Source organism: Peromyscus eremicus, chromosome 5, assembly GCF_949786415.1.
Source record: "Peromyscus eremicus chromosome 5, PerEre_H2_v1, whole genome shotgun sequence".
Taxonomy (NCBI): Eukaryota; Metazoa; Chordata; class Mammalia; order Rodentia; family Cricetidae; genus Peromyscus; species Peromyscus eremicus.
In genome coordinates this window covers 22,350,963-22,375,666 of record NC_081420.1, presented here as the reverse complement: position 1 = coordinate 22,375,666, position 24,704 = coordinate 22,350,963, and the positions used below count along the sequence as shown (strand labels likewise).

General features: G+C 44.8%; 1 protein-coding gene across 1 annotated transcript in view; it reads right to left on the bottom strand.

The window, feature by feature from the left end:
* Window positions 1-16,266, bottom strand: part of Nedd9 (neural precursor cell expressed, developmentally down-regulated 9) — a 49,805-nt gene extending 33,539 nt beyond the window's left edge. Inside the window, exon 1 of the mRNA XM_059262299.1 lies at window positions 16,143-16,266. Coding sequence (XP_059118282.1) covers window positions 16,143-16,154 — 12 coding nt within the window. The 5' untranslated portion in view covers window positions 16,155-16,266. The remainder of the gene's footprint in view (window positions 1-16,142) is intronic.
* Between the last annotated feature and the right edge of the window lie 8,438 nt (window positions 16,267-24,704).

The window sequence follows — 24,704 nt, the reverse complement described above, 5'->3', positions numbered from 1 at the left end:
AAAAGTAATTTCGAAAGTGTGGGGTAAGAGGCGTGACGTCTGTGTGTTTACTTGGTGAGAGGGTAACAGTCCAGAAAAAAAAGATAAAAGCCAGAACATAGGGTCCTCACTCCAAAGGATACTAACTCATGAGAAGGCCAATAAAGAGTTAATTCCTACTTTAGAAGTGGGGGGTGCTCTCCTTTATAGGAAAGGTGTGATTCCCTGAGGCCCCAAAGTCTGAAGCTCTTATCTGAACATCTTAAGAACACGCCAGGGAGGGCAGAAGTTCTCTAGTCAAGATCTACTCTTTCTCAACCCCCAGCCCCTTGGATGTTTAACCCTGGGGGTGGGGAGAAGGTCAACACAGAAACAAATCAAGGAGAGATAAGAGTGCTGGGTAACTCTACACCCCGCTGGATGCCCAGTTTCCAGAGATTGGCAGTTACAAAGGCAGAGAGTGCTGTTGGGGTGGGGTGCAGAACTTGGAAGCCAGAGGGTTCTTCAAGGAGTTAAGAGTTCAGCTTTTCCACTTGACAACTAAGAAAAAAAGGAGGTCCAGGAAATTAATGATTTGCGAAGCCACCTGGCTGGAAGACCTTAGGACTTGGGTATGAAGCCAGGCCTCCCATTTCCAGGCTTCGGGAAGGAGGGGAGATATTCTAAGGTGACACTTGTGCTGCTCCTTTTGGCTAGCAGACTTTTGAGATAGTGGACCCTAACTAAGCAATTGGAATTTCCCCAGGAATCTCCTGCTGGGGCAAAGGAAAGGCTGAAGCCTGGTGCCAGTCAAGAGGAACTTGACTCTCAGGTAGAGATTTCACACAGTTCCACCAAGCTGCCAGACCATCTTTCAGAAGAGACTGTAGGCAGACAGTGATGGAGCTGTGACGGACAGGACCACACTTGGACCAAGACTGTTTAGTTATGTATACCTCTTGCCCTCTGTTCAAATTTAAATCCCATACCAGTGTCTTAGAAGATGGGCTGGGGGCTCACTGGAGCCTTTTACTTGTTCTTTTCTCCAGTGTGGTCATGTTGAATAAATCTCCTCTCTCCACTTCTCACTATTCTGCCTGACTCCTTTTCCATTTCTAGAATGTGAGCCCAGTGTCTGAAATAAAGTCCACACCCATTCTCCATTAAATTGAAGTGGGTTCTGGCCTCTGCATTCCTGGTTCTCTGCAGTGAGAGTGGAATTGGTTTTCTTGAGACTTTAGCAATTACTTAGCTCTTTAATTGATGGAGGGAATACAGGTGGCCAAGCCTGGCTTGTCAAGGCTGCCAGGGCTCAGGCTTATACCCTATACTCCAGTAATAGTGACTCCAATGGAGGTTGAATACCAATGTTTATAAATCCCAACTGAAGAGACCTCGTTTGTCAATCCCACCTCATGCTCACTAGAAATCCACTTAATTTGGCTTCTATTCTTCCAAGACCTTGCTTTCTGGTTCTTCTCTTCTCTGGACCACATACTGTCTTTCTCCATCAATAGACCATTTCCCTTCATCTCTTAAGTGGTCATGCTCCCAGAGGACCTCTCTTCTGCACTTGTCCTCTCTTCTATCTCATTGCTAAGTGAAATGTCGCCCCGGTGATGACAGGAATCAGGTACTACCCAGATCGACAGTACAGAATAGATGCTTTGGCACTCTAGTCCATACCCACTTCTCTGACTGATGGGCCATCTTGATCTCCAGCCTGACAAATGAGAACACCCTTTCCTGTTGTTTTCGCTCTCTTGATCAACACAGTACGGAGTGACTTGCCCAAGTTGGGAGCCTGAAGTTGGCACATTCTTCGCTACCTGGCCCCAGTTGCCAGACTCCATATCCTGCCTCACTGCCCCACCCCCCCAGGTGTGGATGTTAGCAATAACCATTTTTGTTGTTGTTGTTGTTGTTGTTTTTGTTTTGAGCTGTTTATTTCATTCTCCTGAAGTGGCGTTTCCCAACTGGTTCTACTTCATCAAACCTCTTCCCAGCTTAGCACCCATCTTCCATATAACTGTCGTTCCATAATCCATCTGACCACTTCCCATCTGGTTTTCTATCACCGTTTCTTTGTGACTGTGGTGTGCAGGACATGTGTACACATGGGTGTGGAAGCCAGAGGATAGTTTTCTTTCCCTTCCCTGTGGGTCTGGGGGAGCAAACAAAGGTCACTAGGCTTGGGGACGAGCACCTTTACCTGCTGAGTCCTTTCTCCAGTTCACTGTTTCTTTATAGCAGGGTTTGCATCGCCCTACTCCAGGCTGTGAACTTAAGTTCAGAGACGCCGCCTGACTCCCTTTCCCTTTCCAGAATGTGAGCCCAGGGTGTGAAACAAAATGCACACCCGTTCCGGGTTCTGACCTCTGCATCCCTGGTTCTCTGCATGGAGAGTGGAATTGTTTTTCTTGAGAATTTAGCAAGATGCTTAGTTAGAAAAAAAATTCAGATGGAGGTAAAGAAGGAAGATCTAAGGAGAAGCATAAACACTGTGTCCAGGTCACTCGAGCCTAGAGCCTGAGAATAAGGGAGATAGCCAGCAGGAAAGTGCCAGCCCCTCCCTGTTTAAACAGGACAATGACGCAGATGGGGGAGCCTGCTCCCCCTTCCCAGGCTGGTGTGTTCGCAACTACTGAGCAAACAGGAAGGCCAAGAGGAACTGACCATCCCAGCAACATAGAATACAATGGTCCCTTTAGAGGGCCTCCCCTCCCTTCTGGTAGGTGACAGAGTGCCATTCACACACTTTACTAGCAAGTTTGCTTCTGCTGTTCTGGGTTCGCAAGTTACGGCTGAGGAGTGGGAAATTAAGAAAACAAAACAAACCTGGCCGTGTGGAGAGCCACAGTCACAGGACAACTCCTGCTCTCTTCCCTCCCTCGCCCTGTTCTCCCCACCGCTATCAAAATGTCAAGAAAGCTTATTACTTCTCCTGCCAGGGAAATTATTTGCTTCTCCCAATATAGAGAGGTGTGATGTGGAATTTCCATGACCATTCATGCCGTCCTTTGAAGAGAAATGAGACACAATGGCTGGTGTGTCACTCACTGTAACCGATAGCATCATCAATGGCTCGGCTTCCTTTTATTATTTTTACTCCATTCTATATTTATGCAGGAGAAGCTGCCAAAGACTCGGGTCTTTGATGACAAGACTTTCCTGTGCCCACCCCTCCCCCTAAACGTTAGCCCAGATCTCTAGTGGACTCCAGCACACACATGCACGCATGCACGCACAGGCACTCAGAGACCAGATCCTGAGAAACAGACCCCCTAGAGGAAATGGCCATCATCAGGGAAATAGTTTTTAAAGGAAGCTGCTGAGAGATGAACATGGCCAAGGTCAGCCTCGGGGCACGCTGGTGAAGGGAAAGGCTCTTGGGCTTTTGTTTCTGCTGACAAAAATCAGCTCTGGTCAGAGAATAGTCCTGCCATTTTGGTTACATTTCCCCTCCTGCCTCTCATCGGCACCTTTGATGTGGTGTATGTGTGTTGGGAGGGTACTCAGCCTTTCCCTAAAGAAAGTAGCCATGCTGCTTTCAAGTATCGAGAGTTTGATTCTTGGAAGCTTGGTTCACACTTCTGATCTTGTACGTGAAGATCTGGAATATTAATATTTTTTAAATTTGAATCCTCTAGCTGTTACTAAGTAGCAGACAGGATACCTTTGGGTACAGGAGCTAGAAGATACAGTATATTGTGATATAGATGTTTTCTGAGTAATCATTCATTGCATTCTGCTCAGCTCCACAGGTGTCTGGAAACAGTCCACAGAAAGGCAGTAGCAGGCTCCTACTAGGTCCTTGGAATGCTGGTCAAGTTTCTGACCACCAGGGAAGCCTGTTCGACATTCCCCACGGAAGACTACTCTTAGCCAGTGGACCACATTTCCACCAGTGATTTTTATTTTCCAGAAACTGCTTTTTATTAAACTCTAAAGCTTCTGCAAATAACTTAGACCCTCTGTGAATATTCATACCATTCACTTTGCCCCCAGCGTTGTGATCTAGAGTGATAATCAGATTCTGTTTTATGCATTTCTTACTGAAAGAAGCATTACTATAGATGATATTAAATACTAGGTTCCAACAGGTGTTCTTTGGCAAGGCAGGGACAACATTAATATCCCCGTGTGTAGCACTATTATGTGTGTGTCTGCCCACAAGGCTCCCAGGCATATGAATCTATACACTGGCCTGCTCCTATTTGATGAGTGGTCTGTAACCACTCATCATGTTCTTTTGATGATTTATAAGCCAAAGTGATGGTTCTCCTTGAAGGAGGTGAGGACATTTAACACTTCAAAGTTCAATAAATGGATCCCAGAAAGAAATTTCAGTCTCACCAGATTTGTGCTACATGGTCTGGACAGCACACTTCAGATATTGGAGTGTTTCTCATAATGCTGGCTCCACTTCTTCCCTGTATCTGAATGGCTATCATAAATTCTCTTATGATGTGAGATTGATGGAGGATGGCAAGATAGCTTAAGGGGGAAACACACTTGCCAAGCAAGACTGGCAACTTGAGTTCCATCCCTAGAAGCCATAGTGAAAGCAGGGCACCAGCTCCTACAAGTTGTCCTTTGACCTCCACATACATGCTCTACACACATACACACACTAAAGAAAGCTAGAATTTTAAAGAACTGAAAAAAAAGGAGGACATAGGCTGAGACCTGTTCCCATGAAAGCCTTGAGCAGAGCAGAAACCTTTGCTCTGTATAAGGAACATGGCAGATGGGCAGGTAGATAGATAAGCTAGTATGTGAGTGACTTCAGAATGTCTTAATTCATGATGGAAGATGAATTTGACTGCAAGAAGAAGGGATTAGTTTTTTTCATAAGGATGATAATTACCTCTGTGTCTGTCATATCATATCATAGCTATTTACCAATCAGTCATCCTTAAGAGTTCAATTTTCCACTTGTCCAGAGTCTATGAGCTATCTGAAGTGGTACCAAGGAGTTTAAAGAAGATGAGCACATGTAGGTTCCTCTACATTTTCAACCTGGTCATCCACAGCTTGACCAGAACTGACTACAGTGGGTGTCTTTGTTTTACAGCCCAGAAGGTCATAGATTAGATTAACGGCAGAGCCAGAGATCACAGCTGGTTATCTGCCTGTCTAAAGTTCTCCCCCCACCACCACCACCAGAATGTCCCTCCGGAGACTCTGCTCCACCTAGGAATTTGGTGATGTTGCTGTTAAGCCATGGGATTCTTAAGCATTTGTCCCAAGTTGCCTGGTTTTGATGGTTTTCAATATAGTGTATTGGCAAAGGATCAAAAACATGGGGCAAGCATGAACTCTTTTTAGGGTTCTGTCCCTAGATAAATCTTACAGGCGCCATATAATGATGAAGTCTTGACACCCACTCACCCAAAAGATAGGTTTTATTAACAATAAAACAACCCTTTGGATTCCAGCCAGCATTACAGTGTTGGCACTGGATCATATCTGACTGCCTGTCTAGACAAATCCCCTAACATTCAGGTTCTAGGAGAAGAGAAATAAGAATTACATTAAACAAGAGTAGGAACGTCCAATCCATTCGATTATAATGTATTTCCAAAAATGATATCATTTCTCAAAAACCAAAATGCACAGCTGTAACATCTATAAGGTGCTTGAAAGTATGAAAGGATCCTCTCATTTTTATATTCACATGCCTTTATCTTCCTATACCAAAGTCTGAGTGCAAGGTTATACTTAAATACATTAGTTCAAATATACTACCATCCTTGTCAGAACCCATTTGATGAAACTGGGATGTTGCCCTTTGCTGGGACTCTCTCTTGCAGAAGTTACTTGAAAGGGGGTAGGGAGATAACTCAGTTTGTATATCTCTTGCCTTGCAAGCATGGGGACCTGAAGTCAATCCCAAGAGCCCATGTGAAGAAACGCCAGACATGGTGGTACCTACTTGTAATCCTCGTACTGAAGAAGTGAAGACAGGTCTCTGGAGCTTTCTGGCCAGGCAGTCTAGCCTAACTGGTGAGCTCTAGGTGATGAGAGACCCTGACTCAAAAAAGCAAGGTTGTTGATACTTAAAGGAACTGGACACCTGATGCCATCCTCTAGCCTCCGCACGCATGCACATACCCACATGAATGTGAAACCCTTTCCCCAGAGTCACTTGATCTGGGTTTGCTGCTCTGCTATTATCTACTTATCCTGTAAGCTCTTCAAAGAGTTTTCAAGCTTGGGTCCACACCCTTGGCTAAGAGGTGTGTACACTCATACACTGTCAGCATTGTTGCTGGGCAGTGGTCACGAAGCTGTTTTGGAAGCTATGGCACCTTAGTTCGCTATGTTACTGAGAACAAACAGCTTCCTGTAATGCTGAAGTCTAGACGCATACTCCAAGATTCTCTGCATACTCAGGGAGGGATTCAGAAAGACTTGGGAGAAGTGGTTGTCTTAGAGATGGCTTGGGGGTTTCACAAATTGGCCTGAGGGAGATCTTATGCTTCTAAGTATTTTTTAATATTCCCATGAACAAATGGGGGCTAATCCTATAGGAGGAAGTTAGTTTAGAGTTAAGATCTGTTACAATAAGCTCAACCCTAGTCATCAGTAAATTGTGGCCAACACTTCCAGGAGTGGAATTCCGTGCTTCCATCTCATAAAACCAATGAGGCCATTATTTTTAAGCAGAAGGAAGTAGGAAAGATAGGATGGTAGGGTAGAAGAGGTCTTTTCTAGTGGACTTTCATAACTGAAGATTTTTTCGTTGTTACAGTGTGTGTATACATGTCTGGGTTACTGGAATCTAGTCCTGGGGTGCTGCTGGGTGCACAGACCAGCCCTCCACTGGCTAGAGAAATGGCTGCTAAACTTCATCAAGATAAAGTCTAGTCTCCATCCTCGTACTTAAAACAATGACAACTGCCTCCATTTCCCATCTGCAAAGTCGGGATAATAAATAAGTTCTTCATGGACGTATTATGAGAGCTCATGAAATTACATACACCAAGTGCTCTGATTCCTCCAGGAGGAAGAGGCTCTAGGAGGTGGGAGCAGTTACCGGTATACTGTGCTGAGCTCAGGGAATCGTGTCTTAACCATATTCGTCCTTGCCCCCAAAGAAAAACTCCTCCAGGAAAAGAACACAGACCAGAAATGATCTCATCATGATTATACCTGCCACACCAAAGGCAGGCACAGCTCAGAGAAGGAAATTCCTTCCCTTCAGCCATGAACTAAGTTGCATCTGTAATTAAGATCTTAATAAGGAGGGTGGGAGGATGGTTACGGATGCTGCAGGCTACGAGGCAAGGAGCTACCTGACCAGTTTTAAAGCAAGAACAATTGAAATACAATCCCCCACTCAGGTGTGCCAAACGAGCCCACATTTCAAAATGAGCTTGCTTTCATTTCCAAAGATGCCTATTCCTGCACGAAGATATAAAAGAGTACCTTATTATTTATGACTAAATGTTACTTATGACTCTCTATGAAGAACCCAGCCAAATCCCCTTAAAAATGTTCTTATATATGTTTCTGCAAAATGCTGCCATAAGGGGACTGGGATAGTGTCTTGGACAGTTGATTGATCTCTGGGGCCACTCATATTGACCATCTGTAGAGTGGCCATGTGTTCCTGAACTTTCCATAGCAGTCCTCAGTTTCAAATATCCTTCCCATTGTTAGACCATATGTCCCATTCTGTGGTTTGTGAAATGTGGATATATCCATGGAAATTACACAACACACACACACACACACACACACACACACACACACACACACACCAAGTATGTCATTAAAACAAAGGATAGCCTTGAAAATATATTTCTTGCTAAGGGATCTTTACCTTGGTTGAATTAAGAATTCAAGAAAAAAATGGGTATTGGTCAGAATCTGTGATCGAGAAAAATGAATATCCTCTGATAGACATGATGACCTTTAATAAAGAAATGGGACCTCCAGGATATTGTCTACGAAGCTACGTCACAGTGAAAGGGGCCAGGAAGAAAAGGCTCTTGGTCTTTCTGTGGTTCCTGTCCCCGGGTCCCATCTTCATATCACATGGAGCTTGGTGAGGAGTGGGACTGAGAATCATAGCCCAACACTGAAGTTCTAGCCCAGGAAGCTGGAGCCCCAGGATTCTGCTGTCTGTGTTAGTCACTGGGTCACTCTCCAGTCAAGCTTTAAGCTGTGTTTCAAATGACCAGGAACAGAAACAGAATCAGCAGATGACCAAAATTAAAGACAACGCTCTCCAAGAAGGCTGAGTGTGCACAAATCTGTGTGTCTGCCCTCTCCAGAGTGAAGGCTTTGCATATTACTGCTAAATCTAGGAGGTGGTGGTCCTTGGAGGGTAGAGAAGCCCAGATCCATCTTTATCAGTAAGGAGTAGATCCATGAGGGACAAAGAAGTCTGAATGAGTTTCAGCTGCATTGCCTATGGGACACTAAGTTCAATGAAGCACAATAAACCAACAACTACTACCAATGAGTTTACTGTTAAAATACCAGAGTCACCAAAGGACTTCTGCCTAGCAAAAAGCAAGGAGGACAAGTATGCAGGACATGTCACACTGTTGGAACTCACAGCACTTCAACAAAAGGGGAGGAGACATGCTTCCAAGCTGAGCATTCCATGTGTTTTGATTACTACAACTTTCCACTGAGCCTCACAGATGAACCTCGTCCCTCAATTGCGTCCCCATAAGAATAAATAAAGAATTAAAATTGATTTGATTTCAAAAGGAGCCAACAAGCATTTTTGTGGTTGGCAGGGCTTGTACTTTTACACATCCATTGGTTGTTCCATCCTTAATTCTGGTAAGCACAAACATCAGAATTTCACACAGGAACTTTGTGTGTGTGTGTATGTGTGTGTGTTTGTGTGTGTGTGTGTGTGTGTGTGTGTGTGTGTGTGTGTATGGAGTAACATCTTTTATCTTCACCAGGACATATTAGAAATATCAGAAGGAATTCAAATTTGAAACACCAAGATCTACCAAGAAACATGACACCTTCCAACTTACTGGCCCTAGACTTGGAACATTTATAGAATATAGAATTTAGCAGATACATAAAGCCCAGGCAAAAGAGGAAAGCATTCCAGTAGCAATTTGGTGTGTATGTGTGTAGTTGTTCATGTGTGTACGCACATGTGTGTGCCAGTGCATGTGTGCACAGAGGGCAACAGCAGACCTCTTCCTCAATCACTCCCCACACTGGTTTTTGAGACAGGGTCTCTCTCTGAACCCGGAGCTCACCTCTTCATCTAGCTTGCCTGGCCAACAAAGCTGCAGGGGTCCCCTTGTGTCTGCCTCTCCAACACAGGGGTCATAGGCTTTTCACACGGGAGCTAGGGATCAAACTCAGATCTTCATACATGCACAGGAAGCACACCGAGCCATCTCCCCAGCCCTTCCACTGACAATTTTAATATCTCCATAGTCAGCTGTCCCAGAACTCTACCTCAGTCACGACAAGCTGCTGTCACACACCATCAGTAACTGTACTCTCTGGAGTACTAATTCCATTGTCCCTAGATGATATGCTTCCCTCAAGTTACCCAGATCACATTATCTATTAAAAGCACCCTCTAAAAGATTCAGCCTTCCCAGTTAGGGGTGGAAAAGGTCTCTAACAAGACCACTTATCTTACAATGAAGAGCCTTCAGGAAGGGTCCTGGCAGCAGACAGCGGCTCCCCTGGCATGCAGAGTCCTCATTAGCCAGTAAGAACTACCGCAGGGAGATGACTGGAATGTTCAAAGTAAATAAGACGGAGGGGGTGCTGTTGACGAAGTCTAAACAGGGCTTTGGGGAGTTTTGTCTTCTTTCCATGCCCATGTTCTTTGCAATCAGTTATTGCCTAGGAAACCAGCAGCTCTGGCATTTTATGTTGGAAATATTGTATTTGTTCCCAAGGGCTCTCCTGCGTTTGTCTTGGCAGAGAAGCCTGGTAATTAAGTCTATACGTTTCTGAGGACAGTACCACAGCCTGGGGGCTAGCATTCCAAATCAATTTGTCCATTGCTTTCTAACCCTAAAATGATCTAAAAATAGATACCTCTTATTTTACATTGACGTCATTGGGTCTGCAGCAGGATAAGAAAGAGTTGATGATGAACTTCCCACATAACCCCCAACTCACTTTCCATGGATTGCATCTATTTAAATAAATGACTTTCTCTCTCCCTCACAGCCTTTTGTTAAGGGTAAATAGTCTCTTCTACCCCTGGTGTGGTATATATGTGGTAAATGTGTGTGCATGTATGGTGTAAATGCATGTACTGTGGCTGAAAGAAGACATTGGCTGTCCTGTTCTGTCATTCTCTGTCTCATTCCCCGAGAAAGGGTCTCTCATTGAACTTGGATCTCACCATTTTAAAAGCTAGGCTACTTGGCAGCAAGCTGAAGCAATCCTTCTGCAGCCATTACCCCCTTCCCCAGAGCACTGGGGTTATAGGTGTGAGCAGCAACGGAGCTTTTTACAGTGCTGGGGACTTGAACTCAGGTCCTCATGATGTACAGTGAGTGTTTTTATCTACTGAGCCATCTCCTGTCCCAAGAGGAAACAACCATAGAGAAGGTTTCTTCTTAAACATTTTACTATATAATGCTAATATCTCTATGTATCTGCATCTGTATAGGTATACATATCTCTCCATGGTCAGGGGGCTCTCTCTGATTGCACCTTAGGCATGACAAAGTCACTATCATCTTCCATCACTATTTATGGATTTGTGTGTCATCTATCTGTCTGTCTATCTATCTATCTATCTATCTATCTATCTATCTATCTATCTATCTCTTTATCTTTATAAGATCATATCTCAAAAGTGACATAAATACCTATTAATTATCAAATGCCTATGATGTTCTAAGAACCAATGACTTTTTTTTTTTTTTTTTTTTTTTTTTTTTTTTTTTTGGTTTTTCGAGACAGGGTTTCTCTGTGTAGCTTTGCGCCTTTCCTGGAACTCACTTGGTAGCCCAGGCTGGCCTCGAACTCACAGAGATCCGCCTGGCTCTGCCTCCCGAGTGCTGGGATTAAAGGCGTGCGCCACCACCGCCCGGCGGAACCAATGACTTTTATATACTATATTCTTGCAGCTATCTAATAAGACAAAGGTCTAAAGTAGTTGCTGAAAAACATACTGTGAGAAAGAAGCAAAAGTGGAATCTGAAACACATGTACTCTTTCTATGTCATAGGACATTGGAGCCCTTGGAAAGGCTGTTGGCATAGGTGTTTTCTGTAACTCGGCATTGAGCTCAGTATTTGCTGAGTACCCACTAGGAGGAATCCCAAGGTTCGTCAATAACGAAGAAACCAAGCCTAGGAGGCATTGGCATGTGGAGGCTGTGTGCTGTAGGCATGCTGCTGGGTCCCTGTACCTGGGATCTGCACTCAGACCATGCATACTCTTGCTGGGAAATAATCAGTAATACCCAACCATCTTAACTGAATAATTGGGATTTGGACATAATCTTGCCACAAAACCCACCCCAACCTTCTGCAAGGAGAGCTAGGGCTGGCTAGCATTCACTTACTTACTCTGTGCCAGGATCCAGGATAAGAACTTATACATTGGCTTAGATTTTAGAATAGTAGTGTAACGCAGTTAATACTGTCTCAAATCTACAGCTAAACCTGAGGCTCTGGGAGTTTAATATGCCCAAGATCATAGGGCCTTCAGTCACAAGAAATGGAAATGTCTTTCTCCACACGCCATCTTGTTCCTATTACAAGAGTATGTAAAGCCAAGTCCCTGCCTGTTCAAGACTGACAGAGCCTACGTTATACTTTCAACAAGGGTTTGTCTGTCAGTCTGCCCCTACATATCAGTACAGGATAGGCTTCTTGTATTCAATGTGGCTTCCTTAAAACTGGAGTCCACTGCATGTATCATTTAGATAGTGGTTTGATTGACAGGGGTTAATAAGTAAGGCAGTGCTAACAGCACAGGGCAGAGGTGAAAAGGTAAGGTCTGTTTCAGAGATTAGAGGAGACAAAGGTTTAGGCTTCGATTGCTTTATGGAGTGGATAGATGAGGAGACTTTGCTAGTGGGAAGTGACTGGCTGCTCAAGTCCCATAGGCTTGGTGTCACATGCCCACAGGGAGTTCAAGGGACAGTGAAGGTGAGGGGCAGAGAGTGTGCATTAGTGCGTCATATCCATGTGGGTGGCTGGGTGGGAGCGAGCCCCACAAGTGTCTGGTATTAGGGACACACAAGGAGTGCCCATTTGAAAAGGTAAGAGGTGATGCTGTCACAAAGGTACAAAGGGGAGACAGAATCTGCCAAGGCTTTGAAAGGTGTCAAGGCAGGATTTTTGTCTAGCTTTGTTTTATTTTGTCGGAGACTGGGGGCAGAGAACACGGAAAGGCACTTGTGAAGTTCTGAGCACAAGAATGACCTGTGGTCCAATAAAAAGAGGATGCTGGAGGGATTCAGAGTGTGTTGTACAATGTCCTAAATTTGCTATTATCAGGACACCTGCATTTTGACAAAGCCTCATCTCTGTGTAGGTAAGTCCTTTAGCTCTGAAATGGGTTTGCTAAATAAATATAAGATCATAAATAATGAAGCTATGTTTTTCCAAACACCCTCTGGTGCTTTTAAATCCACAGGCAACATACAGCATTTTAAAAGCAGGTGGGTATGGAAGGAGTCCTAAATTTGAACTGAATACAACAATTTATCAAGAAAGATTTTACAGCTGAAACATCAAAGCAAAGAGAGAATTGATATTTGTGTATGTTATAAATAGCCATATTAGCTAAATCAAAGGCCTGCTATAACATCTCTCTTAAAACAGCTTTGGAAAAAAAATATTTCCAAAGTTCCTCCCCAGATGCTTTTTGTTATATGTTTCTTTTTCTTGAACTACTTTGCCCCCATTCAACTGGACTACAACAATCCGAATTCCAGACTGTAGTTGTTGTTTTTTTTTTAACTGTATTGCCATACTTTACGTTTTTAAAGTGAAAACATTGAAGAGTGACTTTTTCTCTCTAATGACTAGAAAATAAATACGATTTTGACTACAGTAGACACGCACGAGTTCTGAAATTTGGCAAAGCCACAAAAGCTCCTCAGCCACAAGAACTCACTCACAGGCTGTACTTGCTGAATATCTGCCAGGCCTGGGCATCAAGCGGCCAGGGCCTCCTTCCCGGCCCATACTCCGTGGGCAGGGCCCTCAGGGCTTCTGTTCAAACAAGGAACTGGAACTAGTCCCTCAGCTTCAGGACAAAGGGCGACTCCTACAAGCCACCTTCAGACCCTCAATTGGACAAGCAAGCCAAGGCCACAGATGCATGAGGAGCATACCGCATACATTACAGGGATTCTATAGACAGCCTTCTGTTGTTGACAATGTCTCACTGTGTAGCCCTGGCTAGCCTGGAACTCATAGGGATCTACCTGCCTCTGCCTCCTGAAGTCCGGGGATTAAAGACGTGCTCCGCCATGCCTGGCTTCTTTATGTAGGAACTTAACAAAAAGCCCTCACAGTTACCTGTCACCCAGGCAGACTCTTCTAAGAGAAATGGAACATTAAACACCTAGGACAGGCTTCTCATGAACAAATAAAAATGTAAGTGAAATAAAAACATACTAGATGTGTACTAAGCAGAAAGAGTTCCCTAGAGCAATAGCTTGCATTCCGTAGCCCTCATAATTGTAAATAATTGCCAAGGCCTGGAGCTGTGTATTTTAAGGACAAAATGAGTGCAAGTTGATTGCTCCATGAACTCTGAAGTAGCTAAACAAGATCTTCCAGTTAACAATGGAGGAGGGGGGAGGAAGGAAAAAGAAACCTTTGGAAAGAAAAAAGAAACCTTTCGAACTTGACATAAATCTCACAATGATCCATTTTTAAGCCCATGCTAAATTTATAGTTTATGGCGCAACATAGTGTTTAAGAGATAATTCCAGACTCCTGGGTTTTACAATCTAATAATTATCTGGTTTTACTACTTAAGTAGCTCAAATTAAACAAATAAATGCCAACTTTGTATTTCACTTAGTAGAGTTACCATTGGAAAAAATGAAAAGAAGACTATCCCGAGGGAACACTTGGGATGAAATAGTTCTGAACTTTCTGGGACCAGAACATACTGGTCAGAGGGATGTTTTAGGGAGTTACAGATGATTTCTGTTTTAGTTTTTTTTTTTCCCTCTTGGTAGTGGTTGAATCATGCATATGAAATTGAGGTCCTTTCTAATCCCATGCTCATCAGCTGGTGGTACTGGAAAAGTCACTTAGCCTCTGTGGGGCACAATTACTACATCTGAAATCAGGTGTGCCTTAGAGCTATGGGGAGAGTTCAATATGACAGTCCTGTAACTCTCTACTCATCATGTTAGCATCTCCTACCTAAAATGACTAATTCTCTCCTGAAAGAAAGTTTTCTTTCCTTAACTGATGGACTTTATGACCGAAGGAAAGTGGCTCACTTCTGCTATGGTCAACATAGGGTGCCTGTGTGTCATTTGTTTACCTGGGGAGCTCAGCATTTTTGTTGGTGAAGTTTCTGATGATGATGATGATGATGATGATGATGACAGTAATCAGAAAACCAGCACCATGTATTTCTATTGCTTGGCAACGTGTTCAACTCTGGGTAGACCCCTCCAAGTGGAAGGCTTTCCCCAGCTGCAGCTTCTCACCTGCACTGTACATCACCAGTCCCCAGGATATTTCTTTCCATAAAGAGCAAAGCTAAACATGATGAGGTCACCGAATCAAAGTGACTTTAAACTTCATCACTTTCTAAACTGTGGCACTCAACGCTCATGTCAGCCACTTAATGTTCCAGTAATAGACAGAGAAAATCCTTTCCTTTTTCTCTACAATACAGTCTTGATTCAACCACAGGGAGAAAGGGAGAAAAAAACATTCCAGGATAAATACCACGTAGCCCCATCAGTTCTGTGAACAAGGAGACTTAGCAATAGGGAGAAACACTTCCAGAGAGATTCTGTTCCTGCCAGGTAGAAAGCTGCATCTCCCATGAATACCACAGCCACCCTTTCTCCTGCTCCTCCCCACTGATGCACAAAAATGGGAAGCTGATAGCAGGGTGATAATGGATACCTGGGTCTTCAGACTGCTGGAGCATTCCCAAGAGCTATCACCCATGCTTTACAATAAAGACTCAGCTTTTTAGTTCACAGCTTTTGAACAAGATTTACAGACACTGAACAAAAGATTGATGTTAGCCTGTGGTTGTTAGCTACAGCAAGTGTTTACAGCCTTCTATCCAAAAGGAAGGGTCAGAAGCTATGCACCTCAGAGGGAAGCAAAGCCCCTACTAAGTCGGTTAACAGGATCTGTTAAGCCACTTCACCAAAATGATTTTTTTTTGTAATAGCACTGTCCTTTGAAAATCGAGGACTCGTATCTATTCACCATAAAAAAAAATTAATAAGCATGGCTAAGTCATTGCGATCTGCCCCTGGGCCAAGTCCCTTGGAAACTGCCTCCTTCGACGGGATGTGCTGAGCAAGTCATAATCATTTTGCCAGGAGTAACCCCAGAAACCGTGGTGCAAAATGCAACGGAAAATAATACTGCCAAAATATGAGCACGACATTCTGTAGGCGTCAGGGAAAATAAGCCAGCTGGAGCCTTCATACTTTCAGACCCATTCAAACCCCAATAAAGTGTTACCTAGAAATGACTAATACCCATTTACTCATAAACCCAAACTATTTAAGGATGCGGGAATTCTCCATGTCGGCCCTATGACAGTATCTGGGTTCTTAATTTGTTTCTACCCAAAGTGCCCAGAGTAGACAGCTTCCCACATCAAGTCTTTAAGGCAAACTCTGAAGAAGTGCTTTTAGAGCCTGTTAGAGACTCAGTAGTTCTGATTCCTCTTATTAAGGTTCCCCATGCCGGCTCTGGACAGGCAGAGACCTGCGACTTGCCAGCTGTGATAGGAGTTAAACCCCTCTGATCTCCAGTGGCCGCCCCTAAGTTATCTTTTCTCCACTGCCTTCCGTCACTGCGGGGCAACTTTCAGAGCCACGTACTGTGAACCAGTAGATCTGAAAGCGCGAGCCTGCTTGTGGGTAAACCCCAGGGCACCCTGGAAACGAGACCAGACACACAAGGGATCCCTGCACAGTTGTCACGGAGGGAGACCCGCAGGCACAGCTTCTCGGGAGACTTGTGTAAAAGGCACTCTCTTACCTTATACTTCATCTCGGCGGTGGTCGGGTGAGCCCTGGTCCTATCCTAGTCACACAGTGCTGCACTGCCGTGTCCGCCCCTCCATTGAGCACAGGGCTGGATGGAAATGAGAACCTTCGCCTGCCTCCCGCGCACTGCGGAGTCTGAGCTCCCGCCGGAGACCGAGACCCGGAGACCGCGGCCCGCATTTGCATACTTCGCCGCCATTGGCTGGTGAGGGGGGAAGGTACGGCCTCCACTCCGCCCACTTCTAACTTCACAGACACTCACAAAGAGCGTGTAATACGATCATTTCTTTTCACATTATCAAAAGAAAGTGGGGAGGCGGCCCAAACCACCCCGCGAAAGAAATAAAAATTTAAAGAGGAAAGAAATAGGAACCAGACAAAGGAGATACATTCCTTTGGAGATCAACCTAAATTTTAAAGAATCTGAATTCACAAAGCAGTCTGACGATCTTGCTTCCTGTGACCTAGCAACTAGTTCATAAACCCATTTCATTTCAAAGCCATTCACCTCACAATCCCTACATGAAACGAGCTGGGGAAACAAAAGGTTTTCTGTCTCCAGCCCCCTCCCTATTTTTTTTTTTTTTTTTTACTAACCACCCCTGCTGATAACTCTCTCTGTGTCCCCATTCTCTTTCCCTTTTCTGTAGCTGTTTGCTTCCCTCCTCCTCCTCCTCCTCCTCCTCCTCCTCCTCCTCCTCCTCCTCCTCCTCCCCCTCCTCTCCTCTTCTTCTTCTCCTCTTCTTTTTCGTTTTTCTTTTCAGTGTTCAAAGTACTTTGCAAAGTCAGCCTGGTAGGAGCTGGAATCCGTTTCTCCCTTAGTGAAAAGGAACTCACAAGCACCAGGTTTTCCCGGACCATCTCACTAGGACCTCAGAGAGAGAGAGAGAAGTGTCAGACACATTAAGAGACCTTGGCAGTCTTTGATGAGGATAAAGGTTAGATGGGAACCCATGCAGGTCCTATAGAACACACCCTATACATCATCCCTGTCCGCCCAGCACTTTGCTCTTCTCTAGCATGGCCAGATCAGGCTTTGAACACTGAGGCTTTTTCCTTCTGACCTCTCTCCCCAAAATGACCCATTAACCCACTCACACTTATTACCCAGGAAGAAGAGTTCCCACAGTTTGATAACCCTGGTTAAAAAAAAGAACAGATTCTCTCTGGTAAAGTACAGAACATGATTTGCATAGCGGTTCCATTTTGAGATTTCTATAGAGAAAGAGAATCTCTCAGGAGAAGACAGAAGTTCCTTTTCCTTGGGCCTCAGGACTTGGAGCATTCAATGACTATCCCCTACTTGGGATGCATTCCAGCCAGACTGCTCGACTCGGGTGGAAAAACCAGCTCTTACTTTTTTTCCTGACTAAGCTGGACCAGACTCAGTTTTGCCTCCTGCCTCCCTCTCTAAATTCCCAATGGATTAAAACGTTTTGGGGGAAAAAAAACCCACATAAAAACCTTTGAAGCAAAAAGCACAGGAGAGCAGATGCCCCACAAAGGTGGTTTCTGGGTGTAGGGTTTACATTTACAGTTGAGTTGACAGTTGGCTGTGGTTCTGATTCCCCCATCACAATGCCCCAGCAGCCTTGGTGAAGTTGATACCCCTGTTCAGGCCTCTTCCAGGTCACGGCTTTTGCTCCTTGGCCTCAGAGCAGAATTGAACCTGTGTGATTTGCAAGGGCTTTTGGACACAGATTAGGCACGAAACACAGTGTGGTAGAAGGATCATCCTGGCAGCCCTGCAGACACAGCAGTGAGAAATGTTTGCAGGAAGCGTGTCGTTCAGCTACGTATTCATGGGAGGACAATGGGTCAAAGGTCTTTCTGTCTGGAAGATGTGCCCTGGGCCCCAGGAGATGGAGATGGCACTTCTTTGGCTTCTTCAGCAGCCAGGCTGAACTGTCTGTTAATGAATGTAAGCAAGGCTAAGCCACCCCATCAGAACATTGCAGAACAGTTTGCTGAAGCCTGGCCTAGGTGTCTGTGAAACTGCCTGCTCTTGCTAGAGGGCTTGATTCCTATCAGGTGACTCTCTTGTTTTGGAATCTCTACAAATTTCTTAACTTTGCAATTTTAGTCTCCTTAAGTGTAAAACAGAGAACATAATTAAACATACCTGCTGGGGTTACAGTGAGGATTAAGTGAAATAATGCCTATAGGAATTAATGATACTAAGTATGGTTGCTGGTTCCTAGTATTATTATTTTAATATCAATGTAAGTTTTAGTATATATTATTTTGCTCTTATTTATGTTATTATATATCATTACTGTTGTGAATTAAATATTTAGTTATATTAAAGACAGCTACCACTAATGTTAAGTGAGTGTTGTAGGCACTCACATACAGGTGGAGAAATCCCTCCACTTTGGTCTTATTTTTATATTTTATTTTATTTTGCCTGTATGTATGTCTGTACCATGGGCATGCCTGGTGCCCATGGGAGCCAGACCGGGCATTGGATCCCCTAGGGCTGGCATTAAAGATGTTTGTGAGCTGCCATGTAGTTGTAAGGAATTGAACCCAGGTCCTTTGGAGGAGTAGCCAGTGTTCTTAGCCACTGAGCCATCTCTCCAGCCTCCTATCCGTTTGTGTCTTGTCTTTTCATAGGCAGCAGTTTTCTATTTAACAAGTCTCACTTGAGTGTCCATCATGGGCCAAGTACCTTTCTAGGAGGAAGACGACAAAAGGAATGTAGACAAAGTTCCTGTCCCTCATGGAGGAAAATAGAGGGACTATATAATACGAATTGCAGCAGCAAGTGCTATGAAAAGAATATTAAAGAGTGGAAATTTCTAGAGTAAAACAGACCAGCATCTGTGTGGAGGGTGAGTGGGTGTCTTATGTTCAATAGAGCCATCAGGGAAGCTCCTGAAGGAGGTGATATTTAAACAAAATCTGAATAGCATGTGGGATGCAACCACTCCCAGAGCTGAGGAGAGAACATTCCAGACAGCAGTGGCACATGGACAGGACGGCAGGAGGCCTGAGCTCCATGTGTCAGGGACCGAAATCAGTGAGCTCCATGTGTCAGGGGCCGCAATCAGTGAGCTCCATGTGTCAGGGGCTGCAATCAGTGAGCTCCATGTGTCAGGGACCGCAATCAGTGAGCTTAAAGTGTCAGGGGCCGCAATCAGTGAGCTCCATGTGTCAGGGCCTGCCATCAGTGAGCTCCATGTGTCAGGGCCTGCCATCAGTGAGCTCCATGTGTCAGGGGCCGCAATCAGTGAGCTCAAAGTGTCAGGGGCCGCAATCAGTGAGCTCCATGTGTCAGGGGCTGCAATCAGTGAGCTCCATGTGTCAGGGGCCGCAATCAGTGAGCTCCATGTGTCAGGGGCTGCAATCAGTGGCTAGGGCAGAGTACACAGGACAGAGAGAAAACACAGGAGGAGAGTTGGGCAGAAAGGAGGTAGGATTTTTCCGAGTGTGACAAGAAGACACTGGAGTGTTCAGAGCAGAAACTATCCATTTCCCCGTTTTTGCCGTTAAAATATCAAGCTGTGATCTCAGTACAGCTGAAGTAATACAGGTCATTGGCTTTATTGGTTATGTTCCCTTTGAACCCTTTGGAGAAACACAAGTTCTCTCAGTGAATAAAGACACAGCCCTTTCTGAATCAATTGCCTGAGATACCGGATGTGGAAAAAAAATGTTGAGTCTGGACTTGAGAACTGAATTATGCAGGAAACCTGCAGGTTAGTACCTTTTCAGAATGGACCAGGACCCTGGGGCTCAGCACTCTCCAGCATTCTTTTCAGTAGCTGCCTCTTCAGCTAAAATGACGCCTCCTTAGACCCTGGTGCCTCCAGGAGTCAGGGAAATGGCACCCGATGCCATCTGAGAGATTTTATTAGTAGCCATTGGACACTGGCAGGGCCACAGATGGGACTCGCCATAGCTCAGGCAGGACCCTGTGGCTGTTCTGTAGGAGTGAAGGACGAGGTCTCAGAACTAGAGCCTGGGAACTCAGTCAGTCAAAGCCTCACAGAGAGAACAAAGTGGACACCCAAGGGGCTGGGTCCCCTGCAGTCATCCGTTCCTTCAGCCACTCTCCTGAGTCTCCACTCTACTGATTTCTTGTTAGTTTTCTTACTTGAAGTCTCTCTGCATCTCTCTCTTCAGCATACTACCTATTTAATTCCTAGGACAGAGCAGATGACATGAAGCTTGTGTTTGACAGTCTCTTAGTGATATGGTCAGGCCTTAGGAAACGGAATCGGGACACTTTGGTGTGGACTATAATGAGAACTTCATCCTTTCCCCTTTCGGTTTTCTCCTCCACAGGCCAGGCTTACATCTTCCTTGCTTTGTGGGCCGGTCCCTCTGCAGAGAATGCTCTAGCTGGTTGTCTGCTGTGAGGCCTGGCTCAGCACACTAATGCCTTTGTGTGCGCTTGTCCACAGCCCCCACCCTGCCCACCTCCCTCTTTCAGAACAAATCCCTCCTTCGCCTGACTGTGCCCCCATTGTACTTGGAACACAGATCTCTTAAAGTGCTTTTCCGTGTTTGCGTGGTGATGGTGTGTTGACGTCTGTTTCTCCAGCTTTGGGGGTGGGTTCTGGAAGAACAGGGTGATAGCTGGTTGATCTTTCTGTCTCTTTATACCTTGTAGGTGTTCAAGTCCTTGCCATATGAATAAGGAAGTAATTCAGAGAACACATGTTTACCTCCAAGTTCAGCACAGTGCCCGGGAAGGGAATAGGAAAAAACTTCTATCTTAGAATATCCTCCAATTTACACTTATCAGAATAGACACAGGATGTACCTTTTCAGAACTAACGCCAGGGTGCTGTCAGTTCTGGGTCAGCTAAGAATAGCATTTACAATTTCTAAGTGGCTTGGGAGGAGGCTAAAGAATAACATTTTGAGAGATGTGAAAATTACGTGTAATTCAAATTTCTGTGTCTATATGTAAAGTTTTATTGGCACACAGCCATCCCTGCTCATTTACATACTGTCTGCTGAGCTACAAAGGTAGGGCTCAGGGCTGCCCCTGAGTTGGTAAATACCGCTGAGCCAAAGAACATATTTATTGTAAAATAATAAAATAGTCAAGTAAAATAGCAATAAAATATTTTTATAAAATAATAAATAAAATGCTAGCATGTTTCTATAATCCCAGTACTGAGGAGCACTTGGTGACTTCAATCTGCATGGATGGGTGACATGAATCCCACCCCCCATCAAAACCCACAAAGATAAAATAGACAAATAAAATAGTACTATCTGACTCTCCACAGAAAATGTGCGACTTATGGTCTAAAATAGTACAAGATCTTTCTGGCTTTGAGTTCAGATCCTTCTACACAGGAAACAACAGAAGCTGAATGGGGCATAGGCCAGAGGAAGCAGGCTAAGCCCTAAACTAAGGCAAACTAGGACTCTGCCTGGTTACCGTTTATAGTTTGATATCAGGTGTTTTTTCTCCGTACATATTAAATCATCCCCCCAAATATTGCCCGTGCCACTTTCCCATTCTATGTCAAGTCTACAAAACCTGCCCAAGACATTGAGCGTTTTTTTTTCTTTCAGCCCAGTGACCTTTGACCTGAGATCCCTCAGGTGCTGGGCTCTGAGGTAGATGTTTACAGACATTATCTCACTTGTCTTGTGTACCAAATCTAGGAGGGGGATTGTTCTTAGTTCATACATTACAGCACGGAAACTTTGCAAAGTTTTACAGTTCACACAAAGTTACAGAGCAGATGAGTGACACACTTGAAGTAGAAACCCAGGCGCTCTCCTTCCTGAGTCAGTGTGGCCTCAACCGTAGGGCCCCACTGCCCACCATGCTTCCCCTCAGCACCATTATCTGAGCCCTGTTGACTCTTTCCTTAAGGTACATCTGCAGCTTAGTGGAGGCCTGGGCATGTCTGAGAAGCAGATGGTGGTACTCTTACACACACACACACACACACACACACACACACACACACCCGAGGTTCCTTTCATTATCCATTGTCCTTTTCATCCTCGGCTGACCTAAATCTCATCTTGTCCCAGCTTGCAGCCTATCTCTGTCAGGAAACCTTTCCTAGAAAACTCACTGTTGCCTACACTCTCCCATCCGTCACGGTGTCTCCCATCATCTAAGGCCAAGGTCATGACTTCCCAAATCCTACTTCCCTTAAGAAACAATCATAACTGTTTGGCCTTCTCTCTACATGTTGAATTCAACAGCCCCCTCTGGCCCCTGTCAACACCTTTAGTGTATTGCAGCCGTGGGCTGCTCAACCCCCTACACACACACACACACACACACACACACACACACACACACACACACACAAAACACACACTCTCCATTAGCAACAGTGAACTGGGTATGAATTACATTTCCTGAAGGAGTTGGTAAGGAGATGTTTCTTTAAATTCGTCTCTGAAGCTGAAGGTAGCATATACTAAAAAGGCTTGTTGGTTCATGATCCCTGGGTTACTTTAGACTTGGTTTCTCCTTCACTCAATGACAAGCCACCTGAGGCCAGGTGGGGTTCTGAAGTACATGAATTGGAAATGACCCCTCTTACTGCGTGGCATGGCAGGTCCCGCACTGGAATGACTTCATGCGGTCTTACATTCAGCCAACGTTTTACCACACGACACTGTACAGTCTTCTAAACAATCTACCACCTCTCCTGCTTCTGGCTTCAGTCTTGAGAATGCAGCGGTGGACTTGAGTCTTAGTCCCAGCCAATTGTCCATAAACCTGGGCACACCATCATAAGTGGAGGGGTCTTGGGCCGTACCTGGACTTACAATGAAAACCTGTGCAACTGTGAAGTTTTGCTGTTTAATGCGTTAACTCGGGAATACTTAATTACCACCCTTTCTCTTCCTAAAGAATGAAGGAAGGTTGACAGCTTAAATTACATACTAAGTGAATTCACTCAACTCTAGTGAAATATGACAAGCATTGTAGGGCTCTGCTCAGCACTTACTATTTCCTGTCTTTGAAACAGTGAGAGAATTAACTAAGGGATGAAGTTGTAAGAAAAATATAAAAGCATACAATAAAGATTTACATTTATTGGATTCTATAAATATGCAAAGATTCACATTTCTATAGTTTATATGAACCTAGTCGGACCAAGGCATAGTGTTCACCAGAACAGAAGGGGCTTAAAGGCAAAAACGTGCTGGCTGCCTGGCGAGGGTGCATGCCTGTTTTCTCTTGCTTCAAGGTGTTCTGTTCTTGCATGCTTTACTCTGTCCAGCTTGTGATATGAAACTTCCATGGGACCCCCTTCTGCTGGTAAGTAGAAACTTTAGATTGTAGATGTTTACAAAGGTCAAGGTGATCTGCCAATACCAAATAAACAGGAAGCCCATGACTGGATAGAGCACAGTTTCCTTTTACAGGCACTGCCCAGCATAACAGCAGTGCTACAGAACATCTTTTAAATGATAAAGACAAAGGCAATTGTTTCTGTCTCTTGCTAATCATCATACAGTGTCACTCTTGCAGAGTACTTACTTTAAACACTCTTACTATTTTTAATTGAATTTATTTATTCGTGCATGTGTGTGGGTATGTGTGCTTTGGTTGTGTATGTTCCTGCATGTGTGGGTGTGGATGTATGCAGAGGTCAGAGAACATGTATGTAATGTCTGTAATGTACGTATGTATGTATGTATGTATATATGTATGTATGTATATGTTACATGTGTGGGTGCTCACAGAGGACAGAGGAGGTCACTGTATCCTTCCCAGCCCCCTACAGCTGGAAGCTGGAGTTATAGGCAGTTGTGGGCCAGTCAAAGTGTGCTGGGAATTCTTCTCTTAAAGAGAAACATGCCTCTTCACTGCTGTGTTCTCTTTCCAGCCCCCTGCTACGTTCATATTTGAGACAGATTCTCTTGATAGGACGTGGGTCTTGCTGTTTTAAACTAGGCTGGCTGGCCAGAGAGCCCCCAGGAACCCTCCTGTGTTGGTGGAGGAAGTGTGTGTGTTGGTGGAGGAAGTGTGTGTGTTGGTGGAGTAGGTGTGTGTGTTGGTGGAGGAAGTGTGTGTGTTGGTGGAGTAGGTGTGTGTGTTGGTGGAGGAAGTGTGTGTGTTGGTGGAGTAGGTGTGTGTGTGTTGGTGGAGGAAGTGTGTGTGTTGGTGGAGGAAGTGTGTGTGTTGGTGGAGTAGGTGTGTGTGTTGGTGGAGGAAGTGTGTGTGTTGGTGGAGGAAGTGTGTGTGTTGGTGGAGGAAGTGTGTGTGTTGGTGGAGGAGGTGTGTGTGTTGGTGGAGTAGGTGTGTGTGTTGGTGGAGGAAGTGTGTGTGTTGGTGGAGGAGGTGTGTGTGTTGGTGGAGTAGGTGTGTGTGTTGGTGGAGGAAGTGTGTGTGTTGGTGGAGGAAGTGTGTGTGTTGGTGGAGTAGGTGTGTGTGTGTTGGTGGAGTAGGTGTGTGTGTTGGTGGAGTAGGTGTGTGTGTTGGTGGAGGAAGTGTGTGTGTTGGTGGAGTAGGTGTGTGTGTTGGTGGAGTAGGTGTGTGTGTGTTGGTGGAGTAGGTGTGTGTGTGTTGGTGGAGGAAGTGTGTGTGTTGGTGGAGTAGGTGTGTGTGTTG